The 27,444-nt window shown below is 44.6% G+C and overlaps 1 protein-coding gene across 5 annotated transcripts in view; it reads left to right on the forward strand.

Moving 5' to 3' along the window:
- Window positions 1–27,444, forward strand: part of LOC118769189 (arf-GAP with coiled-coil, ANK repeat and PH domain-containing protein 2-like) — a 46,910-nt gene that overhangs the window by 9,257 nt on the left and 10,209 nt on the right. For 2 of the 5 annotated variants that reach the window (XM_036516220.1, XM_036516245.1), the window contains exons 2-12: window positions 7,531–7,588; window positions 8,978–9,097; window positions 9,911–9,964; window positions 11,141–11,199; window positions 12,219–12,402; window positions 15,632–15,676; window positions 15,801–15,896; window positions 20,401–20,475; window positions 22,071–22,082; window positions 23,378–23,440; window positions 25,776–25,888. In XM_036516220.1, coding sequence (XP_036372113.1) covers window positions 7,531–7,588; window positions 8,978–9,097; window positions 9,911–9,964; window positions 11,141–11,199; window positions 12,219–12,402; window positions 15,632–15,676; window positions 15,801–15,896; window positions 20,401–20,475; window positions 22,071–22,082; window positions 23,378–23,440; window positions 25,776–25,888 — 879 coding nt within the window. The remainder of the gene's footprint in view (window positions 1–7,530; window positions 7,589–8,977; window positions 9,098–9,910; window positions 9,965–11,140; window positions 11,200–12,218; window positions 12,403–15,631; window positions 15,677–15,800; window positions 15,897–20,400; window positions 20,476–22,070; window positions 22,083–23,377; window positions 23,441–25,775; window positions 25,889–27,444) is intronic. The other 3 variants (XM_036516235.1, XM_036516252.1, XM_036516227.1) reach the window with 2 other exon arrangements.

Genomic DNA, 27,444 nt, shown 5'->3' on the forward strand with positions numbered 1-27,444 from the left:
CCTCTTTGTACACTGAAGAGTGTTCCAAGATTTCTGGTGGACTTCTCTACTGATAAATGGAGTGCTTTTGAAAGTATTGTCTTACATCCTCATTCAGTCCTGGTAGTATTCAGAGCTGTGGCTGCTGCTGCCTTTCATCACTGCCTGTCCTTTGAGAACAGCATAATTTAACTGCCTCCTCAATCCTGAGCTCTCTGTTCTGTTCACTGTCCATGTGAATGGCCTGTTTCCCCAGAGTGCCGTGGCCTTGATTTAAGGAGTCTGATAATAGAGCGGTTTTGGGAGAATCAGCGGCCTGTAACAATAAAAAACACCTCCTAATTTGCTTGGTACAAGCTGCTTGGCAGTGGTAGACCTAGAATTCCAAGTCCCTTCTTGTTTCTCCTCGTGAATAAAGATAGCAGTCTCACTTGTTCTAGCTACCCTAGGCAATTCCATGCAGATAAATCCACAGCATGCCATCCAGCTGTGCATGTTTTCATGATTTCATCATATGAGGAACTAACAAAACCCAGTGCAGTTCCTTTGACCCAAAGCACACCTTATGATGAGACGAGAAACGGGGGAGTCTTAAGCAGACCCTTGGAAAATATTGAAAGAGGTGCAATGGATCATATTTTATTAGTGTCATGTTAAATATAAGCATTCAGCAGAAAGTGGAGAGTTCACTGGAGGGAATTTAAGGGTAGGAACCATTAGAACCTAACAATCCCCAGATTGCATCGTATTCGTCTTGTTAGAAAGCTCAAGTCTATTTGCAGTCTGATGTGGTTTAAAGGCGGTGCTGCCAGTTCTCCTAAGTAGAATGTTTCATCTGGATTTATGAGACAGGTCAAATGAAAAGCTCCATTGGCTTTGACCCTTAGATAAGGGTTCTTCAAACAAGTTCAATGCATAGTGAGAAAGGTTTACTTGAACGCCTCTCCCAACAAATTTTATAACACAGATTTCAGAGAACTTGGCAGCAGAGTGCCCGACATTAGTGGCATGGCTGAAGAGCGATTGCCTAAAAGCAACAGAGAATGGCAAGCAGGAGCTGAGTTCAGAGGAACAGTCAATAATCAGGTTATTCTAAGATGCTAACATGATAGTTACCTCCCTAGAGTTACCTTGTAGTCCATTACTATTAATAATCTTTACATTTTATTGCTAGAATTTCTTTCTTTACATTGAACAATGAAGTGTGCAGTGAATGGATATGCCTTTTGGCCATGTACTCAGTGCAGTTTTATATAGCTGATGGTAGCTAACTAGCAAAAATTGGATGTAATTTAGTTTAGGCTACAGTAGTAAGCAAACAAGTTTTTCTCATTGCATACTCGTGAGTCATCTGAAATTAGGCTGCTGGAAACATGGCCTATGTGTCTCATGTATGCCTTTTTTATTTAGTTAACCAACTATTTGATAAACACTTCTTCCACAGCTCTTCTGCATAATGACGAGATGTTAATCTCTTGCAGTTTTGAAGAAGTTTTTTTTAGCCTGTTGCACAGTGTGTTATGTGTGTCTCCATGACTAATTAATGTCACACCAGTCCAGTAGTTTATTTCCCTGCTCTCTGACTGGCATTAATGTGTAGCCCAGGACCTGTATGGTATCGTTGTGTGTCCCTGACCAAGGATGGGTAGACATAAGCCTGTTCTGACACTGTTTAAATTGAATGGTTACGCTATGATGGAAGTCGCTATGGATAAGAGTGTCTGCTAAATGCATGTAAATGTAATGTAAGCTACAGCTGCACAGCTCAGTCACATGGGATCACTGTGCTGCTACCTCGCAGCTAAAGTGCCTGTACAGCATACTCAAGTGGGTCCACCTGTCTGCACAGCTGCTGCTGTGAAAAATGAATGAGCCTCAGGGTTGCCGAATGGTAACAGACACCTCCATCATTCCATTGACACCATAATGTGAATGTGCGGGTCATTAACCCATTGATTGGGTGCATTCTGGCCAAATGGAGGATTTGTGTAGTCTTTTATAGAACCTGAAATTCACTAGCAAGGGACGTATGGAAAATATTTGGGAAGTTCAAGCTTTGGATTTTATGGGTGAGGAAACTTGCATGCCTTTTTGTATGGGATGGCATCTTGGGTATGGCACCTCTACATGTCAACAAACTGTTTTTTTTAATGAAAAGTTATGTATTCTCAGTAAAATAGAATTGGAAGCATTCAATGGTCTGTACCCTGTGTATTTGCTGTTAAAATGCATAGTAAATAAATATAAATTGTACAAAATACACTGAAGAAATCAGAGGGCAAACTCAGCAGCTTTAGTTCTGTTAATTACATCATCCAGCCAAAATGCAGTTGTGATTCTGCAGCTCTCTGCCTCCTTTCTGAGAAGACATTATCCTTCCTGTTGACTATTTTCTCAGGATACCTCATTTACGCACCAAACTGCCTTCCTTTCTGCATTTAGGCTCTTGCCAGTAATATTGCCACCATGTTCTGATTCCATTGTTTTGCCCCTTGTCTGATTTTGTAAAGAACAGCGGGTATTCCCCAGCCCAGCGGTGATTGACAATGGCGTTGTGGATAATAAGTAAAGGGGAGTGGCTCAGTCCACCCCCCCCCCCCAAGCGGGTTTAGGAGGAAATAGGACCTCGGTTTCCCAGGGTTACTGTATTCAACCCCTCAGTTTATTTCTACCTTTTGTAATGGGATTTCAGAGATCCGAGTCTTTGCTGTACCCCATGCAGCACTCAGCTGGGATGTACACAGTCTTACTGCTCCCTGGTACTGTGAAACTGGAAAGAGGAAGTGAAGCAAACCGTGTGATGGTTCAGCAGGCTCAGGCAGGTTCCTGTGCTCTGCTGGATTTCGTGACAGTTCAGTAATGACTTCTCTCCAGTCCGGCCCTCTCCTGACAGAGACTCGGGGTAGGAAAACTGTCAGACTAACTCACACAAGGAAGAGATACAAGGAAAGGAAGCAACAAGTAAGGAAACAACCTTACTTTCCATCCTCCTTGGGTTCTCAGTTTGATTGGTTGTGCACATTCAGCACACAATTGGTCTCCTGAGTTGTAGTGCTGCAGATATCACTGCTGCAGGACTTGCATGCCAGTGGATGATTTTTGTTAGATTAAAAAAGATGTGGAAAACATCACTGACTATAATTGAATACATCACCCAACTATTGCTTTGCAGCTTTATGTCTACTACCTTGGTTTAATTTTTAAATATATGTGGAAACCCTTAGTAGTCGCAAACCAATATATGAGCATGACCCATAATCAAACAAGGTATTATAATGATAATAAATTTGGTATGAATATACAGTGTAACAACGGCTTTTCTGTCAATTTGTTAGAGGCAAACTTTGGTTTAGGAACCCATGGCAGGCCACAAGCTGAAATTCAGAATAATTGCAATCCAGAACATAGCCTATATCAATTCATGAAGGGAAAATCTGTATACAAGTTATCAACCCTAGCAGTTGTATGAGTTACTCTTTACCTTAATTCAGACTATAGCTCTGGATGTATCGAGAGTGTTGCTATACAAGGGTGTGGATGTTTGATGTGCTTCTAAATTGCCATTCAGTCAGACATGTTGCAGGATTTTTTTCCTTTGCAGAGGGTATATGAATGCCTTTGTTGATGTACTGTGCCAGCATGCAGCCATGAGTGCAGTGACCTTTGGAATTGATCTCGTTATGGTTATTTATGACAAACGAGGGACGTTTGGTGCACCAGAAGCTGTGCCCAGTGGAAGCAGGAGGGCGGATGCAGAGCGGGGAGGAGGGAGACGACAGCGGCGTGCTCGCGTCTCAGTCCTGCCAGCAGGAGCCGGGTGACGCTTTGCGATGTGTTTGCGGCAGCCGCGGAGCACCCCCCGACCTGCGCTCACAGTGTCCCTCCAGTCCCTCTGCATCTCATCACTGAGCCACGACATCCCGTTAGGCCGGGGCATCGTCTCAGCCGCACGGCAGCATTTTACAACTCTGACTGTCCGAAACGCATTCACTTCACATTTATTTAAAACTGCATTGATCTTCTGTCATTGGTCTAGAGAGAAGCAACACGACAGTGTGCAAAAAAATGCTTGCCTTTTGCTGCAGCAGAAAGCACCGCTGAATGTCAAATGTGTGCCCTTGGTTTATTGCACATTGACCTGTAAAAACCCATCCAGAATATCTTAATGTTTGCAGACTGGCATACAGTTTAGAGAAATTAAACAGTGCCGTAGACATACAGCAGATGTTCTGTGGCAAGATTCCGTGCTGATTTCTTACTGTAATTTGTCATGGATTCTGGAAATCCATACTTTTTGAAATTGAAAGAGACTGTGGTTAATAGATTTTCATATATTCTTCTGGCCTGAAGTCATATTTCATGAGGGTGGGTGTGGCCCTTCTTTGCCAGCGGTTGGTCATTGGTTGAAAGTGTGGTGAAAATGTAGGCTCTGTCCACCACCCTACGAATCAGCCAAGGTCACACACTTGAGGAAATTTAAGTGTGAACCAAGTTCAACAAGTATTTTAAGTATTTTACAGTACCTCTGGCACCAGGGCAGTGTTGAGGTGAAATTTGACCTTTCATGTTTTTCTTGTCTCTGTTTTGTGGATGGCTGATGGTGCTCCTTTCCTTCTACAGCCTATACTCAGTGCAGTTTACCTGAATCCAAGATAATGGTGGCAGCTCCTGGGAGGGAGGAGATGCACTATGGCATAAGCACAGCTCTGTGTGGAACCATTAGCAGCTGGGACCAGAAGGCTTGTGCCCTGCCAAGGAAGAGGCTGCCTTGTTCGGTAGAGGGGGTGTGGAGATGCAGACCACTGTCACTGCTGGAACCTCACAGCTGCCATACCAAAATTCTGTTTCAATATTTCTTCAGGAAGGAAGGGAAACACGTGTTCAGAGGTTGTGAGCGAGCTCCGGTATTTTCGTTCAGTGATTTCACACACAGCTCTGCAGGGATCAGGTTCCTGTAGGAAGGGAGGGGAGCTCTCTGATGGTTATGGCTGCTGATTGGGTCTCCAGTATTGTATTGTGGTGATTTCACAGTGCTGTGGGTTGGGTTAATGTGCTATTCGTGCGGGAAGGGTAGCATGCTGCAGTGACTTCTCTGATAGCTGAACACTCACATCCCTTTTCCAAGTATAGCCCTTATTATTTCACGCATGGATCCACCCTTTGCCCCCTACCCTTCTCCCTTACTAGCCATCCCCAAACACGCATTCTCTGTAATGCAGTGATTCAGCATGCATCATTACCTACTTACTATTAACTATTCAGTTGTAGGTCTGTGGTGTTCTTTCTGCTGCTCTGTCAAAAGAATTAAGTATTTTATTACTTTGCTTTGACCTGTGTGCTGCTGGTTGACAGGATTCCATTTTTAAGTATTGATTTCCTTATCATGGTTATTGATTGTTGATGTCTGTTTTGCACTGTTGTACTCCTGGTTGTGCCACAGAACACATTTTCCCCAGGGGGACAATAAAGTTATCTTTTCTATCTGTGCAGCTTCCTCTTACATTTCAGTCAGACTCTCACATCTCTGTAACTGCTTAGCTAGTGGTTATCTCTTTCAGAGTGGTATTTACTCTTAAATTGTCAAAGCATATAATTGCTTTCAAGGCAGTGCATTTGGGCCAGGGGAGTGAGACTGTACTCTGATGCACATGTCTAGCTGCTGACATTTTCATCTACTAAAGCAGACAGTTGGCTGTGAGAGTAACTGCTTGTGGTCAGAGGAATCTTTGACTCACAGTTGACACTCTTACAGAATAAGCGGGATGAACTGTCAAGGATCTGAATCATACAACGTCTTCCCACTTCTACTTTTAACCCTGTTCAGCAATTTCGGTCCTTGACAAGTGCAGTTGCTTTCCGTGTGTATAGCACTTGGAAATGTGAATAAGGAGACAATAGGTCAGAGAAACACTACCACCTAAAGCACTTTCTTATGTCTTAATTTTTGTTTTCCTTAAAAAATTTCAAATCTATGATTTCATGCACATGTATCTCTACTAGCTAGCTTGTACCTTGTCTGGCCAACTATTGCAACTTGGAACAGCTTCTAATATTGTTGACTCCTTATATGGTCGTTTGCTTGTGTTGTACTCACTTGTAAGTCGCTTTGGATAAAAGCATCTGCCAAATGAATAAATGTAAATGTAGAGGTGAACAAGAGGACCTGTCATCACAGTGTCAGTAAACATGGGGCATTTATAGGATGGCAATGTCAGGAATCTACACTTCGACGGAAACTTAATGCCTCTCACTTTTCCACTCACCCCTCTGTGCTGATCAGGACATATCTGCCTTACCCACTAGAAGGCCATTTCAGTACAGCACTGAGCATTATGCTGTATTGTATCTGCTACTGCTGCTGTTAGAGATTTCTTTTATTTTTAAGAACTCAATAACAAGGTTGGCATGACTTGCAAGACTCTGTGAAGCCCATATCAGCTCAGCTTCAATACATTTTAAACATTTTTTTCCCCCCATTTTATCATTGCTATTTTTTGCATTTGTGCAGAAAAGAATGCAAATAGGTGTTATCAGCAGATATGTTCTTCCAGCGACCTCCCTAATTATATCCTGACTGACCTTGGACTTCAAAGCTAAATATCAGTTTATTTTTATTTCTTTTCAAAGAGGTGATAAAGAAAAAATCCATGTGTTCCACAGAGGTGATTAAAAGAAAAATCAATCCCTTAAGTCCTTGTCTTTAACTGTACCTGTGTTATCTGGTGTCCATATTGTATGTAAATATAATTAAAGGAAATGGAAGTCATGGAAATTGAAGTGCAGTTTGCGATCAGATTTAGAGTGTGCTCTTCTTCAGCTAACGTTGGTCCACACTCATTTCACTGTCATAAAAGTGACATATGTGGACATTGTGTAGGTTGTGAGAACAAGAGCTGTTCATTGAACCTAAAAATCTAAGGCAAGTGGTTTTCAATAAAATGGGAGAGCCTCCATATTGGGTCATTTTTGTCTTAATGTTGACATTACGTGCAGTCTTATCAGCTTTGTCCTGCTGGTTCTGAACCCTTCTGTCCCTGATGGTGGGAGAGGTGGTACATACACAGCTGGATGCTGGTTGTCAGTTGTCATGTCTCCTCTGTATTGTTTGTGTGAAGGAGATTTATGGACACTGACTCCCATGTGCTGGTTCCTTTGTTGTAGCAAAGTGTTGCTTAGGGTGTGGTTCCTGAAAAGAAAAAAACACCTAAACTGACCTTGGGCACTTTTGTTAAGAAAATGCCAGCAATTAGACTCTTGAAATTGGCATTTCTCTATCTGGCCTTTCTCAGTCGGGGATCTAAGATGTGCACCTGGGGTTACGGGTGTGTACACGCACATGTGTCCCTTTCCCGCCCGTTTTTCCATTCCTGGCCATGAAGGTAATGGAGGCATTCAGTTGAGCCTCAGATCTGGAGCAATTTAATTTGTTATTGTGAAAGGTGGCAATGATAAAAACACAGCCACCCTGTCTGAAGTGCTTCGTGAACTGCTTGGAAATGAGGCCATTCTGTTCTCTAACAGTAATGGTGCTTGTGGTCTTTCTCGCTGCAGGGCCACGATAGAGGAAGTGGAGGGTGATGTTTGCGAGCTAGAGTCCAAGCTGGACAAGGTAAGTGCCTGGGAGGGGGCAGGGTTTGGGGGAGAGGACTATAACTGCAATGGTGAAGCTGTAATGCATTAAGCCCTTATTCCCCACTCTGTTCAGCAACACTGATCTTTAATCTTTAATCAGAGAGCAAAGACACCACTAATCTCCTCACTCCACTGTACAAAGATCATTTGTGCTGACAGGAGTAGCAAGAGGGGGATCAGAGTGGAGTTCAACCTCTGGTTCCTGTTGCGCTCTGATTGGAACGGCAACTCATTGTTTAAGAGGTTACACCCTGCGTCCTGTGGCTGGGTGACTCACGGCTGTCACGAGTGAATGATGTTGTCACTTCCTAGTTGTGTGGCAGATGGATATATATGTATATCCTTTCTTGCTCTCTGAGTAGATTGGAATTGAGGATTTGGTTGATCTTACACTGAGAAAATGCAGAGGTACAGATCAGGATTACAGGCAAAATTCAAAGAAAATATAGGTTTTATTACACCAGTACTGAGTCTTGCAAAGCAAGTTCTACACCAAAATAAGGTAAATAAACAGCGGATGAAAATACGGACTGGCATTATAGTCAGATGTTCCTGATCGTCAGTGGTTTTGCCTTTGCCTTTGCCTTTAAAATTATTGATGGTCTAATTTCCTAATGAAAGGGAAACAGTGCAATAGCTGGTAAATTAAGGTACACTAAGCACGCATATCCCAAAGCAACCATCATTCATCCAGTTCATTTTAATTTAATCATTTAATCCTCAACTATTTGAGGTCATTGTGAGGATGGGGGCGGAGCTGAAGAGGAGAGCAATCATGAAGTAACAGTTCTCTCCACAGTCCAGACTTAACCCCAAACTGCCACATGACTGAAAGAAATCTTCTATACCTGTGGTTAAAAGTATGAAGGAATGCAGCATTTTTGTTCCTTTTCCCTTGGATCTGAAAAGTATTAAACATTTTTAAACCAGACATAGGTAGCCGTAAATGCTCTGCAGTATTGGGCTTTTCTTCTGAGGAGCATATTTTTGAAGCAGCCTTTGTCCTGGTCCCCTTTGACCAGCAAATCCCCATTACTTATCCCTTAGCTTTTGTACATTTCACAAACACACAAGTAAACATATGTAGTTCTCAACATGTGTTGGCAAGAGAATAAGAGAGGTTAAAGGTAAATCTGTGTGTGTGTGTGTGTGTGTGTGTGTGTGTGTGTGTGTGTGTAAGTCAGTTTTTGATGTGCTGTTTTCTGGTTATTGATGTGTTCTGACTAACGTGAATGGTAGAATGGGAGCGGTGGAAAACAACATAATGTTGTCTGTCCTCAGTCGTGTCTGCATGCTAGTGCTGTAAATAGAAACACCAGCCCAGACTATGTTTCACCTCTCTCACTTCTTTCTTTCTCCTCTCCAGCTGGTGAAGCTGTGTATCGGCATGATAGACGCTGGGAAGGCGTACAACGCGGCCAACAAGCAGTTCGTAAACGGAATCCGCGAGTTGGCTCAGCAGTCCCCCAAAGACGAGGTCATCGAGGTAAACACGGCTGTGAGGGTTTACCGAGTGGGAGAAAGCCATTACCGTGGTGTTTGAATGCAACACGGTCACAGACGCTGTCCAGTCTCTCCCAGTGGTGTAGCACTGATGTGTTTTCTCACACGTATTGGCCAAAACAAAGCCTGTGTCCCTGTCCTTCTTAGTGCGTTTCCTTTGCGAGCCCTCCCATGGGCACGCACTCTGTCCATATTTAGAAAGTATGCAACAGCAAAGGAATTTTCCCAGAAAGCACCATTGTGATGCTAAACGTCTGTGCAGTAACAATGGCAATATTCATCAGAGTAAGGTTCACTGACAGGCTTAACTTTGCAATCTCAAAAAACAAGTAACAAATCATTTCAAAAAAGCTATAAATTGCTGAAAAAAGCTGATGCAAGTTGAGTAAAATTAGGAAAGATATAGCGCTCCCGTGTGCTATAAATGTAGTCCTTTCAAATTATTTTTGTTACTTCAATGCTAGATGGTTGCATTTCTGTGTCTGCATTTTTGCCTCTTCCAGCATGTAACAGTACATATGGCTTTTAGTTGTAAAAACAGTTGGGTTCAGTTACTGAATTTCAGTCATTTAATGTCAGGCTTTTGCACATCATTCACATACTGGAGCCACACCTCAGTGTAGTAAGGTGTACCAAACGCACACCAGTGCTGACTGAAAAACGCTTGTTGCATGTGACTGAGTGTGTTGCTGAGATGTTTCTTTCCCCAACCAAATGTTTACAGAAGGCAGCCGGTGGGAGCACTGCATGGTTTTGGGTTTCTCACTCTGTAAGTGTTGTTTTCTCTTCTCTGCAGTCCAGTTTGACGAAGTTTGCAGAGAGCCTCCAGGAGATGATAAACTATCACTCAGTAAGTGGCCCGGCTGAATTTTCATCTTCATCCATTCGGCAGAAGGGATCTTAAAGGATTGCACGGAGGGAGGCAGGCAGTCAGAGTGTATTCTCAGCGTTGCCATGAGGCTTTTGGAGGGATTGACACAGGCACCACTGATGATTCTTGGTGTCCTCCTAAGCTTGCCTTTGTCAGTTCCCAAGACACTGGCCAACACAAATCCTCTTAACAGGAACAGTATCTGCTGTCAGGTCCGCAGGAGGCTGATCTGTGCTCATCTGATGTGGTCTGAGTGAGCCTCTGTAGATCTGAATAGAGCATCAGGGAGCCAAGGGTAGCCCTGTGGACAATTGTTTCTTTAAGCTTGTTATAATGGAAGGTACCAAGGGGCTGAAAGCCAAAGATATTAGAAAAGATGAAGCAAATGCAGAGGTATTTTTTCAGTAATTTAGGTTAAATCTTGCCAAGCTTTCAAAATGGAAGACACTTAACTGAATATCTAGAAAGATGATCGTAATTCTCTGCTGCAGTACTCTATTGCAGCGTACTCCACTTACCAGACTTGTAAGTGGTTAGTGGAGTACGCTGGTATTAGCATGCTTGAGGACTTACAAGGCATTGTTGCTCTGTCCCGAAGTCAACTTCAAAGTTAGGAAAATGCGGGCTCTATAGAAGAGAACTGTGACTAACAGTCAGTGGCTTCACTTGGACACGCTTCCATCCCCTGATTTACGGTAAAAGTGCTTTGAGTGTGGTGGAGCACATGCTCCTTAGTCATAGGGCAGATGCTGTTCATTATGCTTATGGGGCATACAAACTGCCTTGCCTGTAGTCTGCTCAGCATTGGTTTTGCTATTAAAAGCTGAATTTTGGAGACTGTTTTTCCTTTGTCAAGCGTAAAGGCATGCATTTTAAAGCCAAGCATCTGTTGTTCAGATCGCATCATCCAACAAAACTGACCTCTTTTTTTTTTAGTTGTATTTATTTGAAATTGTATAGGCTTTATTGTTATTGTGTAATCTGTTACATGAACCAGTTATAGTTTTAGTTATAGTTTTCTCTGAGTTATATTTTTGTATGTCTCATTTTTTGTAGTTTCATGGTTGTCTGTACTTACTTTTGGAGTTACTTGTGTTAAGACCTTAACTGGTATTATGATGCAAGTTGCTCACAAGACTTGTTCCTCTTTCTCAGATCTTATTTGATCAAGCCCAGAGATCGATCAAGTCACAACTTCAAACATTTATGAAGGAGTAAGTATTTCGATGAATGCACAGTTCCAAAATGTTTTACATGAAGCCCATGTTTTCCCTCCTGCTGTCGTGCTCTACAGTCAGCCCAGTAGATTGTTCAAAACAAGTTGCTAAATGCAACCCTTAGCACACTGACCCAGAAAAGACAGATCTTGGCAAATTCTCAGTGTGGTTTATCATGAAGCTGCACAGACTGTGTGTCAAAGCTTACACTGTGGTACAGACTGGCTGTGTGTCACAGAGCGTACACTGTGGTACAGACTGGCTGTGTGTCACAGAGCGTACACTGTGGTACAGACTGGCTGTGTGTCAGAGCATACACTGTGGTACAGACTGGCTGTGTGTCAGAGCATACACTGTGGTACAGACTGGCTGTGTGTCACAGAGTGTACACTGTGGTACAGACTGGCTGTATGTCAGAGCATACACTGTGGTACAGACTGGCTGTGTGTCACAGAGTGTACACTGTGGTACAGACTGGCTGTATGTCAGAGCATACACTGTGGTACAGACTGGCTGTGTGTCACAGAGTGTACACTGTGGTACAGACTGGCTGTGTGTCAGAGCATACACTGTGGTACAGACTGGCTGTGTGTCACAGAGTGTACACTGTGGTACAGACTGGCTGTGTGTCAGAGCATACACTGTGGTACAGACTGGCTGTATGTCAGAGCATACACTGTGGACCAGACTGGCTGTATGTCAGAGCATACACTGTGGTACAGACTGGCTGTGTGTCAGAGTGTACACTGTGGTGGTGGTCGTCAAAGTGTTTAACAGCACATGCTCTGGTACAGACTGGTGCTGTGGTACAGATCAGTTATACCTGCTATCTTCACTAGTTCAAAGAATTTTTTGTCTGCTTGAGCACACTGCCTGGGACATAAAAAATGTGCCCAATATGTGCACAAAGGTTGTAGCAGCTCCTGCATTACAGTAGTGTGTCCACACTCTACTGCTTCTGGCGGGCACGAGGAGAGTGACACTCTAACCACATTGATGCTTCTGTCCTCCTCCAGGGACCTGCGCAAGTTCAAGGAGTCAAAGAAGCAGTTTGACAAGGTGAGCGAGGAGAAGGAGGCGGCGCTGGCAAAGAACGCCCAGGCACCACGCAACAAGCAGCACGAGGTGGAGGAGGCCACCAACATCCTGACGGCCACGCGCAAGTGCTTCCGTCACATTGTCCTGGACTACGTGCTGCAGGTCTGAGAGCGTTGCCTGGCCACACCAAGCCACACACACACACACACACACACCTACCTACCTTTCATGCATCCATGGAGAGTGTGGAGGGTAAAAACGTGTCATTCATTGTCGGGAAGTGGTAGACTCATACTGGAACCTCGTCTGACATTTGCAAGACCACCTGAATGTTTCTGTTTAACCTCCACTCACAGCCTACTAGCTCCTTAGTTGTGTGAGATGTGTTACGTTTCCTTGTTGCTTAGGTTACAGCTGTTCTTTTTTAAAATGAAACAAGGAGACCGAATATAACCAAATTGAGTTAATCCCAGAGATGAAGAGGGTTATTCAGTAACTAATTATTTTGTGAAATGAAGTTAGTTTGACACAAGACCTTTGTTGCTTTTCCTTTAAGGGTTGAACCTGTTTTGGAAAGCATTGCTGATAAGCGTTACAGACATACGTGGAGTTTGTGGGGAGGCGGGGGGACATTGCCCCCCCCTAGCGTCTGAAATATGTCTCTACATTGAGTCTAAAATAGGTCCAATAAAAATATTTCTTATATATTTATTTTAAGTAATGCTGAAAAATAAAATGATTGTGAGAAATAAATCTGAATTCTATTATGTTTGGGTTTGTAATAAATTCATTTTTGAGCACTCATGTCATGTGACATGGCACGTTGTGACCAGGGCCGGCGGAAGCGCAGGGCAAACTGGGCAATTGCCCAGGGCTCCAGACCAATAGGGGGCGCCGTACCATGATGAGCTTTGCAAAAATTAAGAGCACGATCATTGATGGCTTTGCCAAGAGCGGGGAATTTTATGAATATTTTCATACTCTGAGCAGTGGTAACGTTCATCACAATGAGAGGTTCCAAGCCTAGTGGTGCTGAATATAGAAGGCGTGCACAGGCAAAGTGGAAAAGCTTGGAAAGCTGTCCAAAATTAACAGACTTTTCCTCGAAAGGTTCCGATGCTGCTCAAGAAGCTAACCTTAGTCTAGCTAGTTCTAGGGCAGCAGTGACTAGCCTAGCTTCAGATTATAAAGAGCAGAGGGATGGAAAGATGAAGGCCGGTGACGAGGAAGGTGTTGATCTGCAACGGGAAATTGGGGACATTGATGCAGATGCATCGAGATGGCTCTGAGCTTCGAGATAAAAACAGCTGTCAAGAGCTATCCCAGCGATGTGTGCAATTCACCCATTGACATGCTTAGGTACATCTACTGGGAAAATGTTTTGGATTTGTATCCAAATCTTAGCATTGCCCTGCGCTTATTGTTAACTGTGTCGTTAACCGTGGCATCAGGAGAGAGGAGTTTTTCACAAGCTAAAGAGCTATCTGCAATCGACAGCTATCTGTCACAAGATCATTTGAATGGATTGGCCGAAATTTCAATTGAGCACCAAACCTGTTGCAAATTGGATTACTCCAAGATAATTGAAGAGTTCGCAGCAGCCAAAGCAAGAAAGGTCCTTTTTTAAATGGTGAGTCAACGGTATTAATTCATTACACCTGTCTTAAGTCAAAAAGAAGGGTCAATATGTGATAAATTGGCATTTCTTTCTCTTAGAAATTTTAACGTAGGGGGCGGCATATTCCTGTCTTCCCCCGACCCTGGTTGTGACGTGCGACGTTAGATGCGAGTTCCCTCTCTTTTGTGCATTCAGTGATTCGGCGAGGACACTGGTTATTTCATATATATTTTACAAGCCTACTGTAACAGCAGGCGACACTGTTGCTGAGCATTTTCTAATTGTGTGCATATGTGCGCACTGTAAGTTGGATATGAGTGAGTATGCATATTTCGTAGTTTTCCATTTAGTTCAGAAAGTTTAGTTTTGAAATTTAGTTTCAAAATTAGTTCATGTGTACACTAAATTGATATTTCAGTTTTAACAGACTTTAACTTTATGGTTGCCAGTGCACTTCAGTTGTGCGCTCTGTGAAAGACAAATACACTATATAAGTCTATGTGTGATATAGTACAAAGTGGTTGGTGTTGTTTGGCTTTATGGCAAGCTTGGCACTACTGTCTTCTGTTACTGTATGTATATGCGTAACACGCCACGCAATAGTTAGACTGTGTACTGACGTCACTTAAAAAATGCCCCCCCCCCCAGCGCAAATGTCAAACTCCGCCTATGGTTACAGCATGGTAAAGAGAATGCAGCTGGTGGAGAGAGTCAGTCATGGCAATGGGTTTTTCTTCGAACTCACTTGACCTCTGAGTGTCATAAGTGGTTTCAGAAAATTGTTTTATCTGCCCTTTTCCAGTGTAGCCATGGGCTGTGTTTCAGAAATAACTAAAATTATACAGTGAGGCTAAACACAATTAATGTACTCAGTGAAGAATCTGATTCACACTGATTGGCAAATAAGGCTGCGTGCTGTATAGTGGTACCATGACCATATAAAAGTGGAGGCGTGATCATTAACTCACGTTGCATAAAGTTTAACAAATTTGTTGTCCTCTGTTATACAGCAGAGTTACTCAATAATCACAACATGAACTTAGCATGTTTATGGTTTTGTAGAAGAGTAGGATATTTTTGCCCTCTGGTGGACAGAGAAGGGACTTGCATTTCCTGAGTGGTGGAGCCTAATGTGTACCTATTATGTACAATGCTTTGTACAATTGCAGTTTGTGTACATAATGCAGGAGATTTATGAAAGCAGAATTCATTGTTATAATTTGTGCTTCTGAGTTTAATGTAGAAAGTCTCTAGTAAATGTTGGGTTTTGACAGTATAAACTTATTTTCAGGAATGTTTTTAGTTTAGCCTAACACAACACAAGCTAGCAAAAAAGGACATACTCTTTTCATGACCCTAATAACATGCTTTTGTTGTTTGAGGGAGCCACAGAAGTCCTGTGTAAACACATTTTAATATTGTTGTAACATGTCTTACTAACGATGGATGTTACCAAAATTTCAAAAACAAGATATTGTTCCTTTTCAGCTACCAATTGATGTCAATATTAGGAAATAAACAACTCCTTAATTTGCTTTAATCATACAGTAGAGAATGAAAACTAGAGCTCATTGGGATTTTTTGTTTTTTTTTTTTTGTCATTGGGCTTGTGGGGACTATCAAAATGTTGTTCAACGGAGCAGCACAAAACATCACAACTAATTCCAGTATCACAGGTGGAGAAAAGTAGGAGCTGTGATCCGTGAAACCATAATGAGATGGACAGGCACTATCTCACAGTCATTCACCCGAACACTTGATGTCTTCCCTCAGATCAATGTCCTGCAATCCAAGAGAAGATCTGAAATCCTCAAATCGGTAGGTGAGAGAGAAAATGCATTGCAAGATGCATTTTGGGGTTTGGGTTGCCTGGTGTTCGGGCTTGGGCGGTTCTGCAGAGGCATGTGTCACCTGACTCTGAAATGCGCCGCTCTCTTTTCAGATGCTGTCCTTCATGTACGCCCACCTGACCTTCTTCCACCAAGGATATGACCTGTTCAGCGAGCTGCAGCCGCTTATGAAGCAGCTCGGCGGCCAGGTAAGCTGCTGGGTCCCTCAATCAAGCTGCACACAGGCAGACCTAGGGAGCAATTCATTAAGCTTTCTCAGCTTCACCCCCATTTATCCTGGGCACCATTTGTCACAAGCATAGCTATTAATAATGTAATAATTCTAATGGACTGGCAGTGTAGTGCGCTGATGGTGGGGGTTTGTTTAACCTGAAGTTTGCATATTGTAAATCCAAGTCTGCCTCTGCTGTGGTACACTCAGGGAAAGGTCTTTGTGTGAATCGCCTCAGTACATACCCAGCCTTGCCAGTAGCTAAAATATACTGTCAGCTGCAGAAGTTTTCTTGGATAAGAGCATTTGCTGGGCAAATAAATAATACATGGTGTGGTTCATGACACAGTGATGATTGTGACAGAAATATAGAATGGTTGAAGTGTTTTGTTGGGGTTCTCAGATGAGCAGTCTGAACTCTGTGGCATAAATAATGGCTCACACAAAAAAGTAACATCTGTTGCAAATCATAATGCTTTGATTTCTGTCTCATTTCTTGAGGCAGCAGAAATGGCTCAAAACAGCTGACCATCATCTGCCCCATGCTGTGGTTTGCTCTCTAATGATAATCCTTGTCTGGACTTATTGTCATGTCTCCGAGATTGAGGATGGCATGCATTGTTTACTTGAAATTACCGTCAAGCTCTCAGGACATGTAACTCTGTGGGACTCTGTGGGATCTGATACATACAATGCATAGCTCCCATATCTTATGCTCGCAAAGAATATTTTTTATACAGCCCACTCTTTTTCACTCTTCCTGTAAAATAGTCTGTGTCTCTTAGGAAAGCACCTTCTTGATGAATTTCCCCTCACTTATTTACAAGACACGAGAATTACATGAGAATTATTTCAGTGTTTCTGCGGAAGTGGACATCTTGCCAGGGATTTTCACAGTTAATCTTGAAAACCCATGTCCTGAAAGCCCCAAGGCAAGCGGTGACATATTTATCAGGCAGCATGCAGTCAAGGCATGTGGCGGTGCTCCAGTCAGCAGATTTAAAGGGGTAGGACACAGGAGATGGCAAACATGGCAAGCTCAGTCAGTTCCAACGTGTCTCCTCAGCGACAGAGGAACAATTTGGGCTGGCCATTCAGTGGTTGGTGTTAGGTAAAGGCCTAAGATAACCTGCTGCACTCATAACAGGGGCTTCCTCCTTTCCACTCTCTGACAGCAACAGCCTCAACAGCAAAGATTGAACCTCCCCTATGCACAAACAGATTGGCTCCCATCCTCTCTCGGAGTACACAAGCCACTCCTAGTTTACATTCTGAATATAGGTGGGGTTGACAAAGCTGGCAGGAGTCACCAGGTGCTTTCATTTTCCAAGCTGCATTTGTCACCACGAGATAGGCTGTGGCTTCCACTCAGGCACTGGGACTGTCTTTAAGGGCCAGTGCTCATGTGCCTGTGTTGGTGACTGGCCTGGAGTGGAAAGAGGAAGCAGGGTTCCAGCGTCACAGGGCGGGAGGGAGGGACGGAAGGGAATTCCCAGGCAGGGATGTAGAGGCAGTCCAGCCAAGGCTGGGGCCACAAGGAGATCGGCGGGCGAATAGAGGCCGGGTGCCACTGTGGAACACCGAGCCGGCGACTTATCTACAACACAGAGACTGAGCATGAGGCTGAAGAAAGTGGGGCGGGTGTGCAGGCAGGTGTGGAGGAGCTGCCCACAGGTCAGTGTCCATCTCTTGCCCCAGTGATGAGGACAGGGGGACAGTGGAGGGCTAGGGCCAAAGCGTCCTGCTAATAGGGGAGTGGGTCAGGGATGTGATGTGCAAACAGCAGAGGAGAGCATGGCGGGGGGACTGGATCGGGGCCTGGAAGGTAGCTGTCTTTAATGAAAACAGGGTGAGAGGGTCAGCGCTAGACTGTAGCTGTCACTGATGTGGATGTTCTGGAGGCGAACATGCCAGAAAGGCAGGTTCAGGACTGAGCTGTGGTTCTGTAAGCGGTCAACATTGGAGACAAATTCATGATTAGACTGCAGGTATGATCAAACGGAAGTCCAAGTGTGGTTAACATAATGAGCACTCATTGCTGTGTGAAAGTACCTGATTTGAAATGCTTTATAGTTTTTGAAGGATTACACCATTCATTTTGAAATATTATACACAGTAGTCTGAAATAAAAAAAAAAAAACCCTGCCCGGGAGTATGTTGTTTATTTCTTATTTGTGGGTTTATTTTTTCTTTTTTCATAACTAATGGTCCAGACCTCGAAAATAGACTTCAGTTTAATGTGCGTCATGTCCATTTCCTTGCAGGAGTCTGTGAATAATGCTTATTCATAATCACGTGGAGGAAGGCATTTAGAGCCACAAATACTTTCATATTTTAAAAATATAGCAGCATTTCTGGATCATGCTTGGTGATGAATGCTTCCCATGGCTGTTGTCTTAGTTGACAATCTCAGACTGTCGCAGTTTATTTTACAATAGAGTCAGTGTGTATAGTAATACATGTACATCATGTATACATATGTAAGTGTTGTGCCAATGAGATGTGTATCATTTCTTTATCATCGAGTATGAAGTAGTTGTGTCTGAAAGTCAATGCCAGGGGAAGAGCGTACGTACCTTACACATTAAGTCAGGGGGCTCGACAGGGCAGATGTGTAAACGTAAATTCTTGCTACATGCAATCGTACCTGTTTCTAGGATTCATTTCCTCATAGTATCAGCCAACCGTAGGTGTCTCTTACATGTGGTGTAGACTACTCCGCATGTTGTTCTACTTCAGTGATAAAAAGCTGTGTAGCTCGTTCTTGCATTTAACTACAGTATGTAGTTATGTTGGATTACAGTCATTGTAAGGTTTTGGAAGCTGCTACTCATTGAAGGAACTCCCCTTTTATCCTGAAAGCGCCACCTGCATGTGACTTCAGAAGCTTTCTGGGTCACATGTCCGATGACTGTAACTACAATGAAAACTTTTCAAAAGCAGTGACGGAGGGAATTTTCACGCATGGTTATTAATGAAAGCAGCTGTCCTGGTGTGAGCTGTTGCTTTCACATGTGGTGCAGCAGGTGGTGCAAGTTTACTCTGATGTTATCACCTGCCTGGCTGAGTGCCTGCTTCCTGGCTGTTGAAAAAATACCAACTAAATATGGGTTCTGAATTAATAAGAAAGAGTCTGAAATCTCAGTTCATATGCAGTGTATGTACTAGTCTGGACATCAGTTTACTGTATAAATTTTTGGGAAATAAACATTTTAGGATAAAATATACTTTGTAATTGTGGTAGGCTAATTGTAGTTTTCTGTTGTTTTGGGAAGTGACGTAAGTCACATCCTTAGTTTGACAACTGCATTCGAGTATGCAGCTTTCGGCATAAACATTTACATTGGAAATGTCTAGGAGACTGGCCAGATTATCTGAAAGGTTTGTAAATATCACATTGACTGATTTTAGTTCCCAAAAATAACCCACAGAAATACTGAAATGGCCATGAGCTAAGTGAATCTGTCACTCCTGAAAGCTGTGGTTTCCAGTCCATCCAAACATGTAGCCAAAGGAGTAAAGTTCCTCCACAGAATTTCCTGAAATTTTGGCCTGGAAAGCCCTTTTGTTCTGTTTGTTCTGTGAACTTTCTCTTAACAGCACAATACCAACTGCACAGAATCCCATTTCCCACACAATAAAGCGGAGGTGGAAGGCTTGGAAGGCCCAGTTTATGGGCACAAAGGCCTTCAAGCCTCAGTGGCTTCAATGGAATTCTTTATTCTCCAGATTTATGATGATAGACCTGTTTGTTTACCTATCTTCCGGTCTTTATTTATGCACAGTAGAGGGTATTGAATTGTCTATCACAGCCCCCTTGTCCAGGGCAACCTACAAGGCATTGTTTGTTTGTAGTGCAGACCACATTTAAAATCACAAGCATAAAAGGCAATGTATCATTACAGCCAGTTGTAACAGTTACCAAATCAAGTTACCTGTCTTTAAATCTGCATGTCTTAAATGATAAGTTCTTCCATTTCACATTTTGTTCTATAGCTACATGTATTTATTCTTGGTCCATTGTTTTTATCCTTTATATTAAGAATAAAAGAATTTTATAAATAATATATATTACATATTTTCACATTCCAAAATGTATTGCAGGTGCCCTTATTCTACACTGCTTCTAGTTCTGTTTATTCATAACAGGAAGAGTAGTGAGTTATGTCCACCATCACTTGGACAGATACATGTAAATATGAAGCTGAAGGGGTAAACATTCATGTAGCAAACCTCCTGATGAGACGCAACAGCCTGCAGTCCGTTTGGGAGAGGGGTCAGTGCACAGAAGAGTGCTGCCTCGAGCGCGGCAGTGCAGTTTCAGTCCCCCTGCACCGCACCGTTTCAGGACAGTTTTATAGGCCAGTGTCGAGCTGAAGAGGCAACAGAAGGCGGTGAGTCGCACACCTGGTCCCCCACCCTCTGGCTGCCTGGTTCATTTAGACCAGCCACTTGACTGCTGCGATGCTGTTCTCTTTCAGCTGGACCAGCTGGTGGTTGATGCCGCCAAGGAGAAGCGAGACATGGAAATGAAGCACTCCACCATCCAGCAGAAGGTACAGAGGCACCTCCCGTCCCCCCCTCCCCCTCCCCGGGCTTCCACCCCGCCGGGGGACACGCGGTGGCCCGTGCAGACAGCTCCGAGGTGCCACCAGGCCGCTCCGCCGCGTTTACAGCGCATTAGCGCAGGCTGATGCTGCCGTGCCAGCGGGCCCGGTCTCTAAGAATAGCCTGTGATTCAGTGACTTTCCCTGTGCCCAACGGCCCGTTAATCACATCAGCAGCGCACCGCACAGAGGCATTTGGCCCGTCTTTGCTCAGCGCTCAGCCAGAGCTTCCCAACCACCCCCCCGCCATGCACGCGTCCCCTTGGGCCGGGGCCGGGGCGGTGGAGTAAAGCTGCTCTTTTTCTTTCTCCGCACGTCCTCCTCAAACTGCCTCTCCGGCATCTGCCTTTCATTAGCTCCCTCCCTCCGCTTCCCTCTCGGCTGCTGTCTGAAGCTCACCCGCTCTCTGCATCCTTCATCCTCCCGTCTCTCTCTGTGCCCAGCATCTTAAGCTGCAGGTTTGCCCTTGAGCGCTGGTTATGTGGGGTATCCAGCTCACCTCTAGCAGTAAAGCCACTGTTGTTTTCCTGCGTTCTTGCACAGGATGATCATCTACAAGCTCCCGGGGTGTTTGTAACTCACTCAGACATTTCTGTATCAAAGTGCTCCTCCTGTTTGTTGAATAGCATTTTTCCTTCCATTTTACAGAAGCTCTTGGATTACAGTAGCAGAGAGTCATTGTAGCAGAGGAGATCTGTGATGACCCTCACGGTATTCATTCGTTTATAAACCATAATCATGACAATTCACTTTTTATTAAGTACTGTGCCTATGCCTGAAGCCATTGGTTGCAGGAGTGTCTGTCTGTGATGGCTCTCTCATATTCATGTGTTCATCCATTTGTTCATTTATTAGCAAAGGTCAGAGCAATAAACTCACCACCCATTGTAAAGACAGACGGGAGCATTGTAACTGTATCTGAGAGCGGCACGTTGTAGTCATCTGCATGCATTATTAAAGTGCAGAAGAAGCTCACTTGCAGAGCAGCTCAGATCCATTTCAGCCCTGAAGCAGCGATGTCTTTCAGACACCAGGGTGTCAGGTACCAGCACCGACCCCCAACATTTAAAGACGAGCCTCTGATGTGTAACGTCATGATGCTTGCCCCTGTCCTCCGAAGAGGCCTTAATAAAGTGGTGGCTCATGCATGAGTGCTCTGGGTCACTGGCTCTGGCCAACTGTGTGTATAGGGTTAAAGTGAGGAGGGGGTGTGTTGCCCTTGGCTCTTATGTGCGAGTGCAAGGCCTGGGCAGATTACAGCAGTGTGTATCCCCACAGAGCATCCCACAGCGCTCCTGGCTGGTCGTGCCAGCATCCGCTCATCCTTGTGTACCAAGCACTGTCCCCCTCTCTCGCGCTCTCTCTCTCTCTCTCTCGCTCTCTGTCACGCTCTCCCTCCCTTTTCCTCTCTCCCTCTGACTCTCTCTCTTCGAGCAGGATGCTATTTTTGTGTTCCCTTTCTGTCCACCGCCCTCTCGCTTCCTCTGTCTGTATGTGCAGTTTCTAATCTGGTCTCCTCTCTCCTCTCTCTCCACTCCTGTCAGGCAGCACTGCAGGTAAGCCTCTTCCACTTCCTTACTCTCGTGTCTCCTGTGCCTGTGTGCTGTTCTGAGTGTGCCTGCAGAGGCTTCTCCATACACTGAGTTCCACAGAGTCAAGGGGTGTAGGTTTTTAATTATGTATGCTGAGGGTGACCTACACTGAGATGAACAATCATGTTAGATGCCATACATGCTTTAAGAAGGATTGGAGTGTGTGTGTGTGTGTGTGTGTGTGTGTGTGTGTGTGTGTGTGTATGTGTATGTGCGCGCGGGCAGTGACTGGGATGCGTTCCAGAAATCGTATGCCCGTTCTATACCTGGAATTTTTCCTCCCAGGGTACAGACAGACTGAATCCCATTTTTTGTGAGAATGAGTATGGTCTTTGATAAAATGCCTAACAACAGTCTGGATCATACGCGTGTCAGCAGCTGCAAAATGGATTTCTGTTCACCTCGCATGAACTTCCACATTCATTGCCAGATCAGGCACCTCCTAAATGTTTTCTGCGCATCATATTTGTGCACGTAAAGATCAAATATTCTGCCAGATGGTCAGCATTAAGTCTCTAGTCTCTTTGTAGGTACTGCTTCTTGAAAGGGATTCAGATTTGACATTGCATTACACAGAAGCAGCAGGAGCAGGGAAAGGTTGCATTCGATCACATTACAGTCTGTGCAGATATGTGTTCCGTGAGGGGCGGACTGCCTTAAACGCGCGAGGAAGTGTAAGTGTTTATTAGCGGTCATGTTCCGCAGGGAGTGATATTCAAACCCCCCAGTGTTAGGCGGAGCCCGAGTGGGTGGGTATCAGCCGGCTGTCAGCACGGCAGCGCTGTCATTAAACATGCACGGACCTGCGCGACTGCACAGTGGTGACCTTTGCTCAGCCAGACCTCTGGAGTTTTCTGCCGCTAACCTGATCTTGTGTTGCACGTGTGCGCATGTTCACACACTCGGGGGAGGGGGGGGGGGTGAAATTGGCAAAGACGCAGCTGCCACTGAGATGCTCCAAAGTAACGACAGACAGGGGTGACGCTGCGCGCACGCACAGAGCTGCCTCCGCACACCAGCAGCCATGAAGATCTTCAGTAGGTTCCACTACGTGTGGTATCTGGTAAGTGCGGCGGGGACCTGCGGAGTACAGGCGGTGTGTCTGCAGAGTATGTGTGGGTGTGCGTTTGTAGCGGGGCTCGGCCCAGCGGCCCGGCTCTCGGTCCAGCCCTGCGAGCTGCCTCGTCTGCAGTGCTGTGTCAGGCGCGACTGTGGCTTGCCCCCCAGTGAGACTCTCCTTGTTCCGGTGTGACTTTCAGGAGGTGACAGAGTGTGACACGTTGCCCGATGTCCGCTGCTTTTGTGCGTGGAGGTCCACTTCTGTACGTACTGTAGCTTTTATCTGTGTCTTAACATCTCCCGTCTAATTCACCTCCATTCTCCGGCTCTCTAAAACAGAATAATTCCACTGTTCCTGCCTCTGCTTGCATCCATGTAGGGTTACTAACAGATGCACTTTTTTCATGATGCAGGCATACTCATTTGTGTTTGAAGTCTCGTTTTTATTGTGAATCACGGCTGTCCATTTTTAGTGTGTTCTATGAAGATGAATGTTAGACTATTAATATTTTTTGGATAAGACAGACATGAAATTTTCTCTGAGTACAGATATTTGTATTGTCTCTCAGAAGTTACTGTGTGTGTGTGTGTGTGTGTGTGTGTAACTCCCATCTTAAGAGGCGGTCTAATTTTATTATTGAAGAATGACCTGGACAGGAGACATACATTCCCCCGGCTTTCTCTACATTGAGACCAGAGTTGGGGTAAATTCCATCCCAGTTCAGTCAGCTCATGGGTGAATTTAAATTCAGTTTGTGAACTGAAAATCACCTGTCATGTTCTACGATGATTTTTCAATTAGTGAATTGAATTGCAGTTTATTTCCTGAAATTACTGAATTGAAATGGAACCCCAACTCTCGCTCCGAAAGGGATGTTCCCTCTGAAGTAATTCAGATGGCGCAAAATAATCTTACACAAAGGGAAGTGCTGTTTTGCCCTGCAGCTGACCTGGAGTCAGCTCTGCATGGTGGGTGCACAGCGTAAGTGCCTCTAATGTGGGGATGCAAGGGGAAACTTTCCCTCAACCATCTATCTGTTCATTATCTCCACAACCACAACAACAGACCTGGCAGTGTTATTCAGAACCTTTACCCCATCACCCCAAAATGAACTTTACCCTCACTCTGTGTCCCGCTGGAAAAAACTAAGGGATCACCACACTGGCACATTGACATGGCCGGGTAAGAGCAGAACCCGAGAGGCAGTTCTTTCCCCAGCTGTAAACAAAGGCCTGGATTGGTAACTGAGGCCAGCAGAGGAGCCTCTCATGTTGCAGTCAGTGCACTAGCATCCCCTTCTCCATTGTATCTGTCACATAACACCTCCAGAGTAACCTTGCTTGCATTAGCCTAATGTTTACATTTGTAGTGGTGTCCTGTATGATTATTTTGGCTCTTCTGGCTATGTTGTATCTTGATTTTCTGTTTGTGGCACCTGGTCATTTGAAAATATTTTCACGCTTTCTGAAAGTCGCTGTCATTTTGACTTGCGGGGCCTTTCAGAACATGCAGAAGGTTAGTGAGTGCCCGACAGCCACATAGATAACACAGTAAGGTTCCTCCAGTCGGGTAATCCTGTTAAGTAGCAGCCTCATTCCAGGCGGAAAGGCACAGTGAAGTGTTTGGACAGGGTTCCTGTGGGAAGGCATTCTGCAAACATGGCAGCGATGTACTGGCACTGGAAGCATTGTCAGATGCCTGCCTGACACAGCTGTGCATTTCCAGGGCTGCTGTTTACCCTAAACGTTGAGACAACTTTGCATTACGGTTACTAACGGACCAGATGTCACATGATGCGCTGGGCTGCAGATTCCCCGCAGGGGAGTTGGTTGGTTGCAGTAAGGTGAGCCGTCAGTGGTGTCCCATGTCGCGGGCATCGCACGAGAACCCAGCGGTAACTGTAGCACACGGTTGGATCCCATGACACCCACTGTGTCACTGGTGTCACTGGCCCTCTGTGTGCCCGCTAGAATCGGGGTCATGTTACATCGAGAGGAACGTAACCACAACATAAACATTATGAAAGGAAGTGTCTTAATGGTTGGCTGTGGCCTGTGGGGTACGGACAGACGGCTCTGCGCTGCCTGCATCCTAATGTATAATGCGCACTCTTTCTGTTGAGTCATGCAGAGGGCACACCCGCTGGCTGTGCTTGTCTCTTGTGTGGAGCATCGCTGCTGTTCTCTGAATGTTAAGCCATGCCAAATCCCACATTGTGACCTGAACATTAAATTCAGTGGCTCTTCAAATGTCAAGCTAAGTTGTCTCAGACCCTTAATGCCACTTTGTCTTGGCCCAGTTTAAAGTCCTGTTATATGGTATCACCCCTTCTTTAATGCTTAAGATGAGAAGGCACAGACACAGTGAAGTAGGGATTGTTCTCAAAAACCTGCATAATGCAGAACGGTAAATGCCGCTGAGACCGCAGTCTCAGTGAGGCTCATTTAATGTCACCATTTCTGCATTTGTGGCACACCCAGCACTGGCCTTCGTTTGGGTTTTCATGTGAAGTCTTCTTGTCGTTTTCTTTTTCTTTCTCTCTCCCTCTCCGTCTCTTCATCTCTTTCTTTCTCTCTCTTTCCCTCCCACCTTGCCAGGACTTCTCGAATGACGACACCAAGCTGGAGTACAATGTGGATGCAGACAATGGAATTGCCATGGAGGGGTACTTGTTCAAGAGGGCCAGCAATGCCTTCAAAACATGGAACAGGTAGGAGTCCAGCTGTCCCCCATCTTTCTAGGCTCTGTCCCTACTGAAACCTCTGTGTGTTCTCCCTGACCACCACCATGCGGTCTGCTCCAGATTTCACAGAGCCCCCGGTTGCAACAACCTGCTGTAAACTGAGGCATGCTAATGGGCCTCGCTAAGACTCCCAGTCCCGCTGTTAAGGAGAGGCCTGAGACTGAACACGGGAAGCTGATCCTACCCTGTAATGGCGTGCTCCTGCAGGCCGACTGGCGGCTGTGGGAGGGCCGAGCAGAATGCTGAGTAGGGCTTCACAGAGTGACCGGCAGTCACATGTGTCCTGAGTCAGCAGAGCTCTGAGACATAGTGCCAAGATGGCATCTGCTTGGAAGAACAGTCATTTATCTCCCATAGGTCTGGGCCACACTGAACTAGCAGCGCTTTTAGTGCTTGGACCTTTGACCATCATGCTGGTAAAATGCTCTTGCTGAATTAGACAACAAGCATCGGTGTACTGCAGTGGGGACAGTGATCTTAAAATCGGGGAGGCTGAAGGCATTGCTTTAAACCACTATATTTCCTGAACCTGAATTTTTTTAACTTAATGTTTTTTTTTGTTGGTTTACGTGATTAACACATGCCAAGTACGTAAGGATCACGTATCAGCCTCTGTTGTGGTGGCTGCATTACCCTCACATAACTGCTTCACATGAAAATTTAAACTCATCTCTAAGAAAGAGATTGGGTCTCTTTCTCAGTCTTAAGTTTGTACCTCATATATACTATACCTGCAGTACTTCCTTTTTATAACCAAAATGAATGAACATACAGAAATCTCTGTATATGATTTGTCAATGTCAGATCCTTTTATGTGAAGTACACAAAGATAATACTACCACACAACAGCAGGTTCTGCTAACAGGCACCTTAGGAGAAGCTTTAGTAGCATGTAGCTAATCTTGAGACTTTATCGTGCTGTTTGAAACACACGATAAGTAAACAATTAACATGCACTAAATTGGTTGTAATCCAGTTGTAATGAAGGTGAGTAATTACTTATGCACTTGATGTAGCTCTGAGTTACTTGCAGTACAAGTGGAGGATTTAATGTATCCGCACTAATGTATGTGCATGTACTGCATAAACAAAAGGCTCCCTGCATGTGAAAATATAATTTTTTTCCTGAAAATATTCCAGAAAAGAGTGCCTGAGGTACCAAAGCAGGCACAGGTTACCAGTCAGTACACATAAAAATGGAATGAGTGGCAGGTTGCCCCTGTTTGAATTTGTGCTCTTGTTAATGATGCAGGTTCGGGGAAAGCTGAATGTGTCCTTTATGTCGTTACTGTGAGAGCACCAAAGGCTGCATGTGTTTTATTTGGCCGTTTGGTTATTTGGTCAAGCTGCATTTTTCATTTCGCCTCTGTGTTTATATCTTTATTTCTGCAGCTCCTCACTCACTGCTGGCTAGTGCACACATTTACGTTTGTTTTCTGTCTGTCTTGTGTTTGTGCGTTTGTGTGTTTAAACCTTCCTCACGCTTTGGCCCTTCCTGCACTTTGTCTCATGACAGAAAAAAG

This window comes from Megalops cyprinoides, chromosome 2 (genome assembly GCF_013368585.1).
Source record: "Megalops cyprinoides isolate fMegCyp1 chromosome 2, fMegCyp1.pri, whole genome shotgun sequence".
Taxonomy (NCBI): domain Eukaryota; kingdom Metazoa; phylum Chordata; class Actinopteri; order Elopiformes; family Megalopidae; genus Megalops; species Megalops cyprinoides.